This window comes from Calidris pugnax, unplaced genomic scaffold (assembly GCF_001431845.1).
Source record: "Calidris pugnax isolate Ruff unplaced genomic scaffold, ASM143184v1 scaffold147, whole genome shotgun sequence".
Lineage (NCBI taxonomy): Eukaryota > Metazoa > Chordata > Aves > Charadriiformes > Scolopacidae > Calidris > Calidris pugnax.
In genome coordinates this window covers 770,673-787,404 of record NW_015092359.1, presented here as the reverse complement: position 1 = coordinate 787,404, position 16,732 = coordinate 770,673, and the positions used below count along the sequence as shown (strand labels likewise).

Genomic DNA, 16,732 nt, shown 5'->3' with positions numbered 1-16,732 from the left:
AGATTTGCTGGTTGAATAAAAAGAGGGGGAAGATCTAGGCTGCCGTCTAGCTAAATATTTTTTTTAGTTCTTTTTCTGCAATTAATTAAAAAACCCCATCCTTTCCTGCTCCTAATCACTGTTCTGTGCCTCTGTGCAATCAGTGCTTTGTGCCACCTGTAGATTCACTTCAATATGTAATGATTTGTCAGAGACACTGTCCTCTTCACCTCACGCTGCTCGGTTGACACCAGCACAAATTGAGCCCCAAACACTTTGGGATTACTGGAAAGGTCAGGATGATGGCATCGCCCAGGGCCTGGGCCGTGTTTGTTTACACATGTATGGTGAAAGCCCTGATAACCAGTGAGGCATTTGGATATGTTGGGAGTAAATTGTCATCGGGAGCAGGGTTTGAATAGCATATGTCAGAGCAACGTCACCTTTCCTTACTGCAACATGAGGATTGGGACTTTCTCAGGAAAGTACTCTAGAAAGCAAAGCTTCTCATGTCTTCTCTGTCCTGCATGAGGCACACACTACTTAGCAACAGTCTGCTTCTTCATTTACCTACTAAAGGAAATGCATGCTATAATTTGTATTTAACAAGGGGCTCGTAAAAGGATTGCATCAATTTTTAGCATATGACTCATTTAAAATTAAAGGCAGTTTTCAACTGAAACCCTGTACATCTCAAGTAATTTAGAGAGTGTACTTTAAAATACTGTAAGGGAGGAGTTACGGGTTCTTCTATTCTATTGCTTCTAATTTTTTCAGCTAGCTCCTTTTAGGAAGTATAAGTGCAGAAGTACTTTAAATAATAAGGGTCTTGTGAAATCCACCTGCTTCATTAATCATGCTTTCTATTTAACTATATGTAATAGTTTTTCAAAGGCACTTTTGCAGAGCTTTCTTGGTCACATGTGACAGCTGTTATTTTTAAGCTAATGCAATGTCAGACCGTTCTGACTCCTGAGACAAAACAGTCATGACATTCCAGCAACTTTCCCAAATTGGCTTCTTGAATATTCACTATACTTCTTTAATTTTTTTCCTGCACATAATGCATTGCTTTTTGTTATAAGATGAGACAGATAACAAGTTGGCTTTTCAACGTCTGAGGGTATCCAGTTACCACCCTGGGGAGCTCAGAGCGGTGCTTATGCAAGGGAGTGACTGTTTTACGGACCTGTGTGTCACCCTGAGTGCCCAAATGCAGGATTTGGTTGTCACATGGAGGTGTTCGGTTCCAGTTCAGATTATGAAAACTGAAAGGCTGCAACGCTCTGGAAATAATCTACATTCATAACAAACATCAAATGAATGCTGTTGCTTTTTCCCAGTCTCAACCAATCTTTTTCATCACCATTTAACCATTCAGGAATGAATCTTAAAAAAAATAAAAATAAATAAAATAAATAAAATAAAATTCAATGAAATTCAATGAAAAAATAACATCCAGTAACAAAATATTGCTCTGTTTAAATGGCAGGATAAAAATTACCTTCCATGTACTACTAAAATGTTCCTTAAGGAACCGGCATTCTCGGTGAAAGGTTACCTTCTCTACCATCTCACATATTAAAAGTACAAAGATAAAACTAAACTTTCAAGAACTCAAATTTTCTCTTTGTTTGGTAGAGTCAAAATGAAACATTTTGGTGGCTGGGAAAAACTCCCAGCTGGGTCCAGCTCCTCCTCGCTCCTGCGCTCAGCCCTCCTTCCAGCCATCAGCAGCCACCAGCCATCTCCTGCTGCATGGCAATATCATGTTTATCCTGCCCTTGCTACTGTTCTGGATAACAAATTTTGCTTAAATTAGGTGCGGTACAGCTCTGTGGTACCTGTGACCCTGTTTCCTCACTGGCTGTGGGCACAGGGTTGTCCTTCAGAGTCAGCATTTCTGGGATGATGTTTCCTGGACAGGAACTGCGACACAGAGACCGGTGATACTCAATGTGGTGGGAGGGTGGAAGTAATTAAATATGGAGCCTCAGAACCATTTCCAGTCACACAAACTGCTGAAACGTTCTCATGTGTTCAGTTCCTCACTACTGGAGGTGCTGGGGAATAAAGCGTCCTAAATCTCTCTTAGTTTCATGAAATAATGTTAATTCCAGTGGAATTAATGTATTCTCTATTGGAGTAAAAGGTGGAAGTTGTGTTAAGTGAATTGATGCTTTTCTCTTAAAAGAGCTGCTATGAAAATAATTATCCTGTGTCAGTGCAACTGATTTCTTAGAATATGTTTGGGAAATTAACACCAACAGTTGCCTGAGATCATCGGGAGGGACCATGTCATTATCTAAAGTAGGGTTTCTCCCTTGACTTCAGTGGGGCAGAATTCAGCTTGTGCTTTAGAGAAAAATCTTTTTACATTACAATATCAGGTTTCCTACGGGCAAACCCCCTCTTTGTGGCTAAACTCTGCCTTTTGTGGCTGACATTTTAAGTCCTGTGTTCTTTTTGCTTTTTTAATTATTGCTTCCTTCCTGGGGCAGAGCAAATAATCTTCATCTGTTCTCTCCCCCTTAGGTTAATATCAAACACTGGCCTTCGGTTTTTACCTGCTGTCCACAAGGTGCACTCTCTCCAGAAAGTTTTACTGTAAGTTTTAATGTCTGCTTTTCACTTCTTAAAAGCTCCCTTTGAATGTTCTCCTGCTCCAACAAAACCTTTTAAGATGTGATGCCTCTTGTGTTCACTTATTACCTTCGCGGTACCGTTTTGGGTTGTAATTTTGTAGGCATTGATGATAACGTGGCCCAAAAGGTCTCAGTTCTCTCTAGGTCTCCCCTCTACAAAGCATTATAATCCACACTTTGCAGACCACTCTTCCTTTAACTATACTGTGAGCATGTGCCTGGAAGGCCCAGGGGAGGGATAACAGCTTTTTACTCCTCTTTCACCAGTTGAAATCCAAATCAGGCTGGTGGCAGTGGAAATTTGTTGCCACCTGGTGACAGTTCTCTGGTCTGCATGAGAACTATTTCTTCTCTTCCTTTGGACAAGATATATTGTTAATGCACCAGCTAAGTTCTGCATGTTCAAATCTTTGATTAGAATCATAAAGATCATTGAGTTCCAACCCCCCTGCCCTGGGCAGGGACACCTCCCACCAGACCAGGTTGCTCCAAGCCCCATCCAGCCTGGCCTTGAACCCCTCCAGGGACAGGGCAGCCACAGCTTCTCTGGGCCACCTGGGCCAGGCTCTCACCACCCTCACAGGAAAGAATTTCTTCCTCAGATCTCATCTAAATCTCCCCTCTTTCAATTTAAAACCATAGAAGATTTCAAGCTGCAGAAACATGAATCCTGCAATTGTCTTTGTAATGGATGTTAATATAAATAAAAATGCATAGAAAACGTAGGGAGGGGTGACTGAATATAGTATACACACACATATAAGAAATAAATTTCTGTAATACACTTCACATACGTAATTCTATGAACTGCAGTACAGGGCTCCCAGAGACCATCATGCAATTGCAACAGGTATGGAGCTATAGAGCCTTGTTCCTGTATACCTTTATGTTTATCATCAGTCTTACATAGACTTGAATTATTGTGTCCTAGTGAGCAAGAGTTTGGTGGTTTTTTTCATGCAAAACTTCTCACTTTCCTGTCAGAATAAGTAGGCCCTGATACTTCTTGAGTCTCGAACTAGGCCTTGGTTCAAACCCTAAGGGCCCACTAAGGTCAGTAAGAAAATTCTTATTGCCTTCAACCTTGTGGGTTGAGATAAAGACAGTTTAATTAGAACAGTAATGGAAGAGGAAATAATAATAATAATAATAATAATAATAATGATAAAAGAATATACAAAATAAAGTGACACAAGTCGCTCTCACCACCAGTGATCGATTGCCCATCCCATCCCAAGCAGTGAAGGTGGGTTTCTGCCCCCCCCCGGCCAACCCCTGTTTATATACTGAGCATGGCATCTATGGTATGGAATAGTCCTTTGGCCAGCTTGTCAAGTCTGTGCTCCCTCTCAGCTTCTACGGGGAGCTGGAAAAGTCCTTGATAAATATCAACATGGCTTAGCAACAGCTAAAACAGTATGTGTTATCAGCATTATTTTCATACTAAATCCAACCCAAGCAGCTACTAGAAAGAGAATTAGCTCTATCCCAGATGAAACCAGGACAATGAGTGCTACACTCCCTTCTTATTCCTACCTCTGCTGACCTCAGTTGGCAGAATGGGGCCTCCGTGTAAGTGTCACTTAATGCAGAGTTGTGATCGTATTCAACTGTCAGCATGAGATAATTTTGGAATCGTGCTTAATTCCAAGCTTTGCAGATAATTCATTTTGTTCCGTGCTTTCCAACAGAAACAGCATGAAAACAACCATATCCCCAGTCTAAATTATGAGTAATACTGTTTAACTTTTTGAGGTCTATTTTGAGCAAGCAACAGAACGTATATCTGCCGTTCCCTTTTTTCCTCTCAGTCAGAAATGCTGAAAGAAGTGAAATGCCTACTTGTCTGTTCAACAAACTGCATTGACAGGGGTCCCGCGCCTTAAGTTCTTAAACACATACTAAGCTTCTAAGCAACCCCATTGACATCGGGGGGGGAATTATTCATGGGCTGGTGGGTACCCTGCTGAATCAGGCCAAAAAGGCTAATGGCTTTTCCTTCTGGTCGGGAGGCTGTGAGAAGGGGTGGCCTTGCCACCCCTCAGCTTGCAATTTCTGGGCAGTATGTTTGCTGGACCAACTATTTCATCTGCTGTGGGATTATAAGACCTGGCTGGGCTTTCATGCATTTTAATTACTTCAGCCTATTTGGGAGGAAAGCGTGGGGGTGTTGGAAATGTTTTGCTCCGGCCTTTTTTACCAGGAAGGTTTGTGCTCCACAAAATGTCTTAAAAACTTATGTCTCTGCCTATAATAGTTCCTCAGATTGAATATAAGAAAAAACACTGTGTTTGAAATAGCATATTCTATTGGACGGTTCACAGAGGTACCAAAAGGTATCATTTGTGTTGTGCTTTATTTTTCAGAGATATTCAAGACAATATCAATATACGTACAATTGAAAAAAATTCATTCACGGGCCTGAGTTCTGAAAGTGTGATTCTGTGAGTAAGACACAGCAAATCTATTATTCTCCTTGTAAACTCATTTATTCTCCAGAATAGGGTCAAGGAAACCAGGGGATGGGCATTATTTCCTACACTTCCAAATTCAAATTAAGGTTTTAGACTTCTCCCCTGCCCGTGAATTCTCTGTGTTCTGTTTCCCTGCCATGAAAAATGAATACTTTTGTGGTTTTCTGCTGTATTCTAATCCTGCTCTTTATTTTAGTAGCACAGCATAGAGCAAAATTTAGTAATTACTGGTGCCAAGGTTAAACATATTCCACCTACAACAACAGTTCCATGTGGTACAAATTGTGTTCAGAAAGATGGCATGACTCATAAATATTTACAGTCAGACACATCATTCAAAGACATTTATTACTCTGGCAAAATATATGTAGATGCTTTGGGAATACAGTGTATTTGTACACAGTGTTAGTGCATTGATACAGGCCGGCTCGCAGTGCAGTTTCAAGCTGCCTGGTTAGATGACTCTATGTTTGACTTAAGATTCATGTATTTTAATGAACTATCTGGCTTCTTTGATCCTTTCTGTTGGTGTATCAAAATGTACTGTTCGCTTACTGACAAGCTGCCTTCGTTTCACCTACCCAGTGGCCAGACTGGAAAAAATTCCCCCTGTGTGTGTGCAGTTTCCCTGGCACACCGAAGCAGGCAAGCAGGATCTGATTGACTGACTGGGCTCACGTTGATTTTGGTGGGAGCAAGGTCAGCCCATCAATATTTGAAGAGAGGCCAGTAATAAGTCACTTAGCTGCTGTCTCTCCTTTTTCTCCGTCAGTTATGCACAACCTCTGTCTACAGCAAGTTCCCTGAAGTTTTAAACACACGCACGTTTCTCTCAAATATGTATTCAAGTCATGATACCCCAAATGCACTGCTTTATCTTTTCTCCTGTGATAATAATATTTAATGCTCAGGTGGGACTTTGTATTTTCAGAGCACTGAGAAACAAGTACTGTATTTGCTTCCATAATACTGCTAAGGCATGAGATAAAAATCCCAGATTTTTACTGTGATTTGACCTCTCTGTGCCACTTGAGCAGCATGAAATTGGCTTCCCTTCTCTCCCCAGCACATCCCATTGCATGAGTGTTGAAGGATAGTCCTCTCTGAGGACTTAAGGCTGCTGGTTTGCTAGCAAAGTTGGCCTGGATGGGGAGGTATCATGTCCTCTTCCGGCTGCTTTGCCCTGCCAGCTGCAACAGCCCCATTGCCATGGGCTCCCCTCAACCACCAGTGTCTGCAGGAGCATCACGAGCCGTGCAAGACCTGGCCACCACCCACCTGGTCAGATGAAGTCATGACTGCTGTAGTTCTCCCTTGGGACAGAGGCCCCATGTAGTCCCTGATTAGGTTTTTGGCCACCACCCACCTGGTCAGATGAAGTCATAACTCTGCTGTAGTTCTCCCTTGGGACAGAGGCTCCACATAGTCCCTGATTAGGTTTTAGTTGTGCTGTGATGCACTTGCCTCATTTTAGACCCAGATTTGCTGGTTTTCTATACAAGACTTGAAGCCACTGTGCAGTGCAATAGAAAGTTAGGGCTACAGCAATGTGCTGTGATGCACTTGCCTCATTTTAGACTCAGATTTGCTGGTTTTCTATACAAAACTGAAGCCACCATGCAATGCAATAGAAAGTTAGGTCTACAGCAGCTGTGATGCACTTGCCTCATTTTAGACCCAGATTTGCTGGTTTTCTATACAAGACTTGAAGCCACTGTGCAGTGCAATAGAAAGTTAGGGCTACAGCAACACCATTTGGTGAAACCAGGCATGTCAAGATGGCGTTAGAAACACTTGAACACCCTCTGAGCCCCCACATTCTGGAGAGACACAATTTTAGCAGGTTTGGCTGTGGCAGGCTCCAAGCATATTTAAGTCAGTAATTCGATTGCATCTGATATTACACTATGCATGGGATCAGCACAGGCTGGAACTGTGGACACATTTAGTGAAAAAATGCTAGAAATTTATGGAAGAACTTCACCTTGTTTCCAGGTCTGTATGCCACTTAGTGCCTAAGATAGAGCTTTCCTGCCCTAAAATAGGCTATAAATAGCACCTCAGAGCCAGTGGCCTCCTGCACCAGGTGAATTCTAAAGTGTGTTTTAGAAATACCACTATAGTGACGTGGTGGCTCACGAGGGTGAGTGAAAGCCACCGTGTCCAAGCTCTGAATCTCCACCTCCATTGTGACTTGCTGCTAACATAAGAGGTAGTGGAATCGGTAAGGATGCTGGTTGAAGTGAGGGGAGGAGAGAAACTTGTCTATATGTAGTATAACGAGGTCCTGGGATTTAGGTAACATTGTTTTTAATGCTCTTTTTACTACTTGAATGCAATTAGACAGGTGACAGGAATGTATAGTCCACGCTGTATGGCACCAGTGGCTCTGATTATGTGACCTCAGTATCTCATTGCATTAGCATCATGTTCGGTGAGAGAGTGCAGTAAGTGCTAATACCGTGATTAAAAGCATATCTATCAGCCTGGCAGCTACGAATGGATAAGATCAATGTAATATAATAAATGCTTTAAATGCTGTGAGCAGGGACATGTCTCTCCTCTGTGCCTGTTCACTCATGTCTAATAGTGCTCGCAAGTGAAGGGGACGGTGACAGTTCTCCTGATACGACCTGACAGACATTACAGACACGGAGCTGTGCACATCTGCCTGTCATGGTCAAGAGGGTAATCCTTTCAGCCAGACCCACAACTGATTTTCAGTCTGACCTTAGCTCACCACCTCGGACCTTAGATAAGTGGGTCACTTGCATGCTCGGCTTTCAGTGTGAATTTAGAAACAAAAATGTCCAGGGTTTGCTGACAGTTTAATTAAATCAGGCCACTTTTGGCATCAATCAGACCTGTCACTGCCTGTTGGAGAGGGCGTGAGTTGCAAAGTGACGTTTAAAGCGAGATGAAAGATTGCACCGTAAAGATGATAAATATAACTGACCCAAATGTAAATTTTAAGACCGTGAAGGGAAGAGAGGGAAGGACGTTAAATGTTAATTCGTTAATGCACTACAGTAAAAACTTGGCAGAAAGCCCCAGGAGCTTCGACTCCCAGGTTCATTACCTGTGCCTCCCCTTGGGGGACAGGGACCCGGGTGGGGGGGGACAGGGGCCGGGGGGGTAGGACAGGGGCAGCAGAGCAGGCAGGGAGTGTAATGTGTGGAGGCAGCAGAGGAATCAGCCACTTCCCGGGCAGTTTGGCACCACTGCCACCCCCCTGCTGCCCTCCTGCCTGGCTCAGGGACAGCCAGCCTCCCCCTCTCCACCTGCCCCACCAAGGACAGGTGACCACCAGTGACGGCCGTCTGTTTTTCCTAATAACTGGGCAAAGGTTATACTTTGGCCCAGTGTCTCAAAAGCACCCTGAAAAAGGTAAAACTCAATGGCACTGGTAGCACCAGTGGGAAGGACCCCTCCTGGGATTAACCCACAGCAGCCTCACCGACTCTGCTGCACCTTCCCAGGGGAGCCCCCAGCAGCACCAGTGTCTCCATCAGCTCTGCCCTTCCTTCAGAAACCTCCTCCAGCCATCACCTCTTATGGTAGGGCTCCTCTGTCCTGTGCCTGTCCGTACTCTCCAAAGCCTCCCTCAGATTATTGGGATCTCACCAGCTACTATTTGTGGAAATGTCACCATTTGAATATCCATTTAATAATTTTATTTGTTTGGGATCCCTTTCACTGATTTGAATTACATGCATTTTAGTTACGAAGCATGACTATGAGCACAACTATGTGGTTTTTTTCTGTATTGCAGATGGCTGAATAAAAATGGGATTCGGGAAATTGAGAATCACGCATTTAATGGAACCTACCTGGACGAGCTGTAACTATTTCTGTTGTTTACTATTCTGAAAAGCAATTATTAGAAGGTAGTAACTGCTGCAAGCTGTTTTTTTAATCTCAGATTGTTTTAGCATCACTATCTTTGTGTTTTTCAGAAATCTAAGTGATAATCACAACCTAGAAAAATTACCAAATGAGGTCTTCCAAGGAGCCAACGGACCCGTTGTTCTGTAAGTAATATTCAAATATTATTTTGCTTATTAATAATTCCCTAGAAAAGAACAGAGAAGAACATATGAATGGCAATCTGGATTTCAGCATCTCACAAGTCTTGGAGTTCAAAACTGGAGGTGTATTTCTAAGTATAAAAAAAAAAAAAAAAAAAGGGAGCCAGAGCCATAACTGCAATTTCAGTCTAGATCCCATGTTTTCCCTTTGTCCTCAAGTTTTTGGAGGTATTTGGATCTGGGGATTTAGGTCCAGATTCCTCTTCACAGCTGATTAAGGGAGCGGTTCTGCTTTGGTTTTTTTTCCAGAGAAAAATGCTGTTAGTTTTTTGTTTAAGCAAAATCAAGAAGAGGTGAGGGATGCTTAAATCTGAGCTGTTTACCCTTGAAGGTCTGCCCCTGCATCTCTGAAGCTTAATTCTAAAATGCCTCTAGGGATAGGGACTGGGACATCCCATCCCCTGTAGCGATAGGTGTGAGATGCATCTCATGTGGTTACAGCAGGGTGGCTTTGGTGGGTGATGAGCTGGAACGTGAGGTCTCAGCAGTTTCTCTAATCAGCATTAGAATGGTTGTGGAGCTCAGTCGCCATTACCTTGAGCCAGGGTTTGCCGTGGGGCCTGAAAATCCTGTGAGTGTGCACAACTGCTTGTGTTACTGAGCACAAGCCATGACATGTAACAGTGGCAACAGAGGCATGGGCATCTTTTTTTGTCTCACCAATTCATCAGAGCTTTTCTCTCTTCCCGGCCACCCTGGATGTCCAGAGAGGGCTGGGAGTCACCCAGAAGGGGTGGAAAGGGGTCACTGGAGCTGTTGGAAGATTTTACACAGAGGTTAGAGTGGTTAGAAATCTAAAAAAAGGGAGGAAAAAATGACTGGTTAAGCTTCAGTTCAGATCAGAGGCCTTTTTTCCATATTCTGATGGTCAGCGCACTATCTACCCTTTGTAGAGTAGGGTAGATGGTTGGACTCGATGATCCCAAGGGTCTCTTCCAACCTCAATGATTCTATGATTCTATGATATAAAGATCTATGGTATGGGTTACTGCATTCTGCTCTGCTTCCATCACACCCTCAAAGTGTCTTCCTTCTGTGGAGAAGACTGCCAGCAGAGCATCCTTTCAGCTGTAATATCATTGATGTTTCTTTGGAAAAGCATTGTTTCCTGTAGCGAAAAGTAAATGTGTTTTCTTTGTAGCTGATACAATCGTATTCTGGAGGTTTATCAAATCGATTTGGCTGTAGTTCAGATTCATTTGATAGTTCAATTTCTAACACTGAGTTATTTGTGTAAGAAGTTTTCTGTTCCCTTACCAATACATCCACTATCCTATGGATGGGAAATTACCTTTTTTATCCTGACTCAGATCATGAAAGAAGAGCTTTCTCGCTCATCCGTCACTGCAGCGTTCACCAGGAATGCACTTTCACTTGTGGTATTGGTTGACCCATAATCACATCTTTGCTGGTATGAGCAGTGTTGTTGCAATCAAAGCTGTGTTGCAGACTGCAATGTTTTATTAGAATGAACATCAGGATGTTTTAACTCTTGATCTTCCTGAACCGGTGTTGTACAGTCACTCAAGACCAACTTCTGTTTGATATTTCAGCACATTAAAATAATGTGAAAGAAACCCAAACACAAATAGTAATGACAGAAAGCACAAATCTTAGCCCTTCTACAGGCTACGCAGTTCCACAAATCAGTTCCTCTCTCAGGCTTACAGCTCTTGGCTGAATTAGAATATCTGTTTTGGAAAGACATCAAGTTTTGAGTTAAAGGATTTCAGTGCTGACAGTAGGCAAGTAAATCAAATGGCTAATTACTCCCACACCTATACACATTCCTTCTATACAGAAACACTCTGTATTTCCTACTCGGAGTTTCGTAGCTTCAGTTTTCAGACAGATTGTTTCATTTAATCATCTTCTGGTGCTCGCAGAGATGTAGTGGCTTACATCAGTTTTCACTGAAGTCCTTAGGAGTTCTCTGGCTGCGTCCTGTCTCGGATGCAGGGTAAGATATGGCTGTGGTCCTTGCAATTTGTCTTCAACAGGAGACCCAGATACGGGGCCACAGGAGAGCTCCAGTAGATCCCTGACTCGACAGCTGAGCCCCTGGAGCGCAGCCAGGAATCGGTGCAGACACAAGTACAGAGAAAATTGTTCTCCCCAACCAGCCTGCCCCTCTCCCATTTCTGCTCCACTGGCCATTGCTTCCTATTTCTGCATGTGCCTTTCAAACCTCATCAGCTGGGCAGTATTTTTGCTAATCCAACAGAGACTCCCAGTGGGAAAGGGAAAGGATTGGAAGAGAAGTCAGGTTCATTTTGCTGTTCCTGCGCCGGCTGCTGTCAAGGCTGATGACTAGCAGCCAAGCAATAATATTGCAAGAATATGTATTCCAGTCACTGACGCTTTCTGGTTTGATTTTCTACTGCCACTTTACCATCTTGTTCATCGTGCTTATTTAATTTATCAAGCCTCTTAACTGGAGAGCAGCGCCCCAAAGAACCTCTGCGCTAAGGTGTACGCAGGGTGACTCAGTGGAGTGAGTTACTAAACCACCTGCACACAGACTGTACGTGCTTTCAGGGGCTTATCGGTGACATATTGATACCTGTCCCTAACAGACACACCAACAAACCCTGCAGGAGTCTGCAAAGCACTTCCCCTAACTGGCTCCTGTTCCTGTAAAATAATGAGCATAAAAAGAAAAAAACAAATTTAAAGAAGAAGAAAGTATTTTCATGGAAAAATATTAAATATTTATGAAATTATTTAGAGATGTCCAGAGATCCAGTAACATTTTAGCTATTTTTAAGTCTAGGTGATACTCCTATTCATATTTTCTTGTTATTTTCACCCAGTGTAATAACAGTTTGGAGTCAGTAAAGATTTTTAGCTAACAACCCGAAGAAAACATTTTCCATGCTCCTGTTCAGAATTACGAGCCCTTGTGAAGCTTTATAGGCTCTTAATGATGCCATGAGTGATGCTGTCTGTGGATTTAGGCAGAAAACTGCTGTTTAGTTGTTGAGTCATGAGCATATACTCCAGGTGACAGTTTTCATTCGGTGGCCTTAGTAGGCAATAGTCAGTCCACAAAACAATCAAGGTTACTCACTGCAACCTAATTAGGAGGACCACAGCGTGGCTTCTCTCAGTCCCACCTGCAGAAGTTCAGAGAAGCATTTCTGACTCCACCGGTCTTCTTGCCGTTCCAGTAGAAGTCATGGCCCCAGGAGAGGGCAGCAGAGTGGGGTCTGTGTTTGTTCCCCTGCTGCCACAGTTCATGGTCCAGTTGGTGAAGGTGGTACATTCCTTCAGAGCCTGGGTGCAGAGTCTCAGCTGTGGGCACAGCACGGACACAAGATCACCTTAACCAGTTTTACTCGCTGCTTAATTAACTGCCTGTAAGTTTGGTAGAACTCAGACACTCTAAGCTAAAGACCATGAGTTCAAACAGAGCCGTTTCCTGGTATTAATTTTGTTTCCTAGAACAGAGAGCAGAGGTGCAAATGTGCACATGGTACACAGAAACTGCCTAAACTTTATTACACGCTGCTAAAAGCTGGTCTCTGCCTCGCGTGGCACCACGCTCCTGCATTAATAGGATAATAAAAACAATTTGTGCATGTTGGGTAATAGAGATCAAATAACGTGTTGTCCTGACATTGTACTGTTACGGATGAATTGGAAACTGTAACTTGTAGGGAGCATGGAGAAAATTACAAATATTGTCAGTCCAGTTCCTTGATTAGGGAAAATTCCTTTCTTTTGTTGGAGAATAAAGAGCAGAGCAGCCTCAGCCACCACTGCCTCCTGGATCCGTCTCGGGCAATAAGAGCACAGGGGCTGAGGGAGGGCAGGGTGATTTTGTGCAGTTCATTTTTACTGTTGCTCTTAAAACCAAGCAGTTTGCTCTTCTGCTGTCACAAGCTGAGGGGACACAGTTTGTGCCCTAGGGAAATGTGGGGACACTTGGCCCCTCCTGTTACACCCTGGAGCCGTGGGGATGGGCTCCCAAGTGTCTCTTAGCTGGAGATGGAGCACCCTTGGTCCTACTTCCCCTTCCCCCCCCTGTGTGGCACAAGTCAAGATTTAGTTTGCACAATGTTTCCTTTTAAAAGCCCCACTAATGCTCTTTTTAATACGTTTCATAGCTGCTGCCTCCATCACTGCCTTTGATAGCCAGTCCCACACAGTAATTGCCTTCCACATAAACGCATCTCTCCTAACCTCCTGCAATCTTGCCCCTTTCTTCGCTTCAGTCTGTGCTCCCTTTATTTTTTAAACCTTTGGAAATGTTTTGTTATTTTTATTCCTCACAGTTTGAACCATGTCATGTCTGTCTCTCTTTAATCTCTTTTTCTTCCTAATGAGTACAAAACCTGATATCCCCAACCTCTTCTCGCATCTGTACCCTCTGTGAGCTGCTCTCTTTGTGTTTGTTGCCTTTTCCACACCAGCCTTCCCATGACGTGATGTTTGTGTAGCAAACTTCTGTTGTGATTTCATCAGCCTTTTTTAGCCTTTAACGGTATTCTGGGATGATTGTTGCATTTACTGGGTATTTACTAAACTCAGAATCATATGGTACAAATGGTTTATGTCCCTGTTAATTCTTACCCAGAGGGTTATGGGATTATTTTTTTTATTTTTTCTCAGACCAGAGTAACATCACTTGATTGTTGTTTGCAAAGGATATTAGTTCAGGTTTCCTGGAGGAACACCTAATTTATCCCTGGTTCCTCTTCTCGGTGTAGATTTCCAGCTGATCTCTTTCCAGTCACTACTCTGAGGATGAGTAGGACAGTCTAAAACACGTACCCACCATCGAGCAGAAGAAAATTTGCTTTTTACCAAGATTTTCATATGTTTTCTTAAAGGGATATTTCAAGGACAAGAATCAGTTTCCTCCCAAGTCATGGATTAGAACTCATTAAGAAGCTAAGAGCAAAGTCTACATACAATTTAAAAAAGCTTCCTGATTTAAGCAAATTTAGATCTTTGATTGAAGCAAACTTCACCTATCCTAGCCATTGCTGTGCATTTACAAACTGGAAAAGACAAAAGTAAGTGATACCTTTTTTTTTCTCTTTTTGGTGCTTCTCAGCAGTTGACAGTGAATTAAATAAACTTCCTCAAAATCGGGATAGAAATGGTCTCTTCAGTGCAAGTAAGTAAATGGGTAGAAATAAATAAATATCCAATACATACAGGTTTGTGCATGTTTCACAGTGCGCTGCCCCTCCATTAAAGGGGGGAGTGATAGATTTGGAGAGCTGCTGTAGCCTGCACCTCTCACGGGCCCATCTTTCATTGGGACCTGCCATCCCGGGTCAGCCTTGGAGCCACGCTTTTCCACAGGAGAAGTTGGACAACTTTTCAGGAGGGAGCTGGAGGGAAAGGTGGGTTTGCAGAGAAGTTGGTCAAGGCTTCAATTCAGGAGGGTGACAGGACTGCTGAGTGACCCTAAACTCTTCTCTCAGAAAGCCACACTGATGTTGGAACACTGTCCAACCAAGTGCCACAGATACATTGTCTGCCAACTCTATGTACACAATGTTTTTGGACATGCTTTCTGAAGTGGTTAACCTAGAGCAGACCCCTTTACCCAAGCCAACAGAGGGGGGTCTTTTTAGACTCCCAAAGTAATTTTCTGCGCTTGTTTTAATTTTCCATTAGCAAGTTGCTGTGAGACTTCAGGTATCAATGATTCTTAATGAGTATTTTCAGCTGCTCAGACAGACTAAATGTACACATTACAGTCCCCTATAGTATCAGGTGTGATACAATGGTAAGAAATAGTGTGCAAGTTGGTTGCTCTTTATGTTATATGATATATGTGATTACTTGAATAAACGTGCATGTGAACTGTATCACCCTGGTCAACAGAAAAAAGTTGAATGAATTTATGTGTGTCTTTAATAGTTACCAAAAGACTAAGCAAAATGCAAAATTATTAAACCCAATTACTTAGATCAACTCTTCCTCTTAACTGCATGAAGACATGATTTAAAATGTTAATTTCTTCCATACAGTCATGTGTCTTGTACTGAAATTGGTGGGAGACTGACATCGTGTCTCCCTCCTAAAGAGAGAAAATGGCTGCCCTTTATTTCTGTGTGAATACCCAAGGTATCACTGTACACTTCAGCAGGGATCGCTCACACGTGCGGGAGCTGCGCCCGCTCTCATTGCAAAGCAGTTCTCTTGACAGCTGGCACAAGCTGCGTGTGCGTTGAGGATTGCTCATTTTGTTTAGGAGTTATTAATAGTTTGCTGTGCTCGATCACACAGTGTGTATTATTTCTGTGGTGGGAGCTGCGGGCACAGTGGTGGTGGTGGTGACAACCGTGATGTGACCTGACTTGCCGGACACCGTCACAGGAGACAGTCACTCTGCCGTGGCTGTTTGGGTCTCAGAGTATCTCCAGGTGGTCCAGGGAGGATAAGAAAGATGCCCTGTCATCCCGAGGTGCCTTTCTAAGGATCAGGACAGCAGTTGGTGTTCACATGCAAAATCGGGGAAGGAGTTAAGACAGGAACGTGTGGCCTCTTTCTGGCTGTCCTCTTTATGTTAAAATTCCCCTCTTTGAGAGTTTTGCAGCAGTTGAGAACCTTAGATAAAATAAGTTGCCGTAGTGGATCATGCTCAATCACCTCTCCCAGATCCACCTGCACCAGCAAACAGGGGCTGCTGTGGTAACGGAAAGCTTAAACCTGTTACAGCTTTCTAAATTTTGGAGGATGTTGCATCAAGCACAAGACACAAATTAAAACGTAGGCAATTTTGATGCTTTTTTTCCCCCCATTCCAATAAGGATTATATGCTAAATATCGATCTGTAGGTTTATCACACTGGAATATTGTGTTGCTGGCCTAACAGAAGGCAAACTGCTTTCCCAGGACAAGCCCAGAGGAGTACGTTGAACTCCCCTCACGTTTTCCTTCTGACTGGAAAATAATATCCTTGAAGTGTGGACAGGACAAAGCCTGGATGTTAAAACCCTCAACTTGACATAGAGCATTATGAACTTCAGCAAGCTTTTGGCTTTCTTTGACATAAAGATCACCTTCTGCCTAAAAGAATGACATTGATATGACTCTGTCCTTACAGTTGATCATTATTCTTTGGAGGAGCTGTCACTTGAAATCCTACTTTTTTAAAAAATGTGGCAGCATCAGGAGTCGTATTTGGGCCTCGTCTCCTGAGAACATAATATCAGTTGCTCACAACTCACCTGATGTCACTTTTCAGCGAGGGTGATTGGTTTGAGATAGGGCTTAATACACAACCTGGGTCGGGACTATTTATTCTGCTGAGTGTGTTTCTCAGCACACAAGATCCTGCTGACACTGGATCCAGACAAAGCACATAAAATAACCACTTGTACAAAGGTAGTCATTTTTGCTTATTTTTGTCAGAGCACTCTGCCAATTTTCATGTTATTACTTAAGTTGTTCTTTCTCTAGTTTATTTCTTCAGAGGGTTTACTTGTTAAAGAGCAGCAGAAGGTTACAAAGAGACTGAATATATGAACTGTGTTACGGTACCTACAAACCAATTCTCAAAAAGGAAGCAAGGACCCATCCC

General features: G+C 43.0%; 1 protein-coding gene across 1 annotated transcript in view; it reads left to right on the top strand.

The window, feature by feature from the left end:
• The window catches only part of FSHR (follicle stimulating hormone receptor), a 90,128-nt gene that overhangs the window by 68,184 nt on the left and 5,212 nt on the right, over positions 1-16,732 (top strand). Inside the window, exons 6-9 of the mRNA XM_014962363.1 lie at positions 4,991-5,068; positions 8,871-8,939; positions 9,055-9,129; positions 14,022-14,207. Coding sequence (XP_014817849.1) covers positions 4,991-5,068; positions 8,871-8,939; positions 9,055-9,129; positions 14,022-14,207 — 408 coding nt within the window. The remainder of the gene's footprint in view (positions 1-4,990; positions 5,069-8,870; positions 8,940-9,054; positions 9,130-14,021; positions 14,208-16,732) is intronic.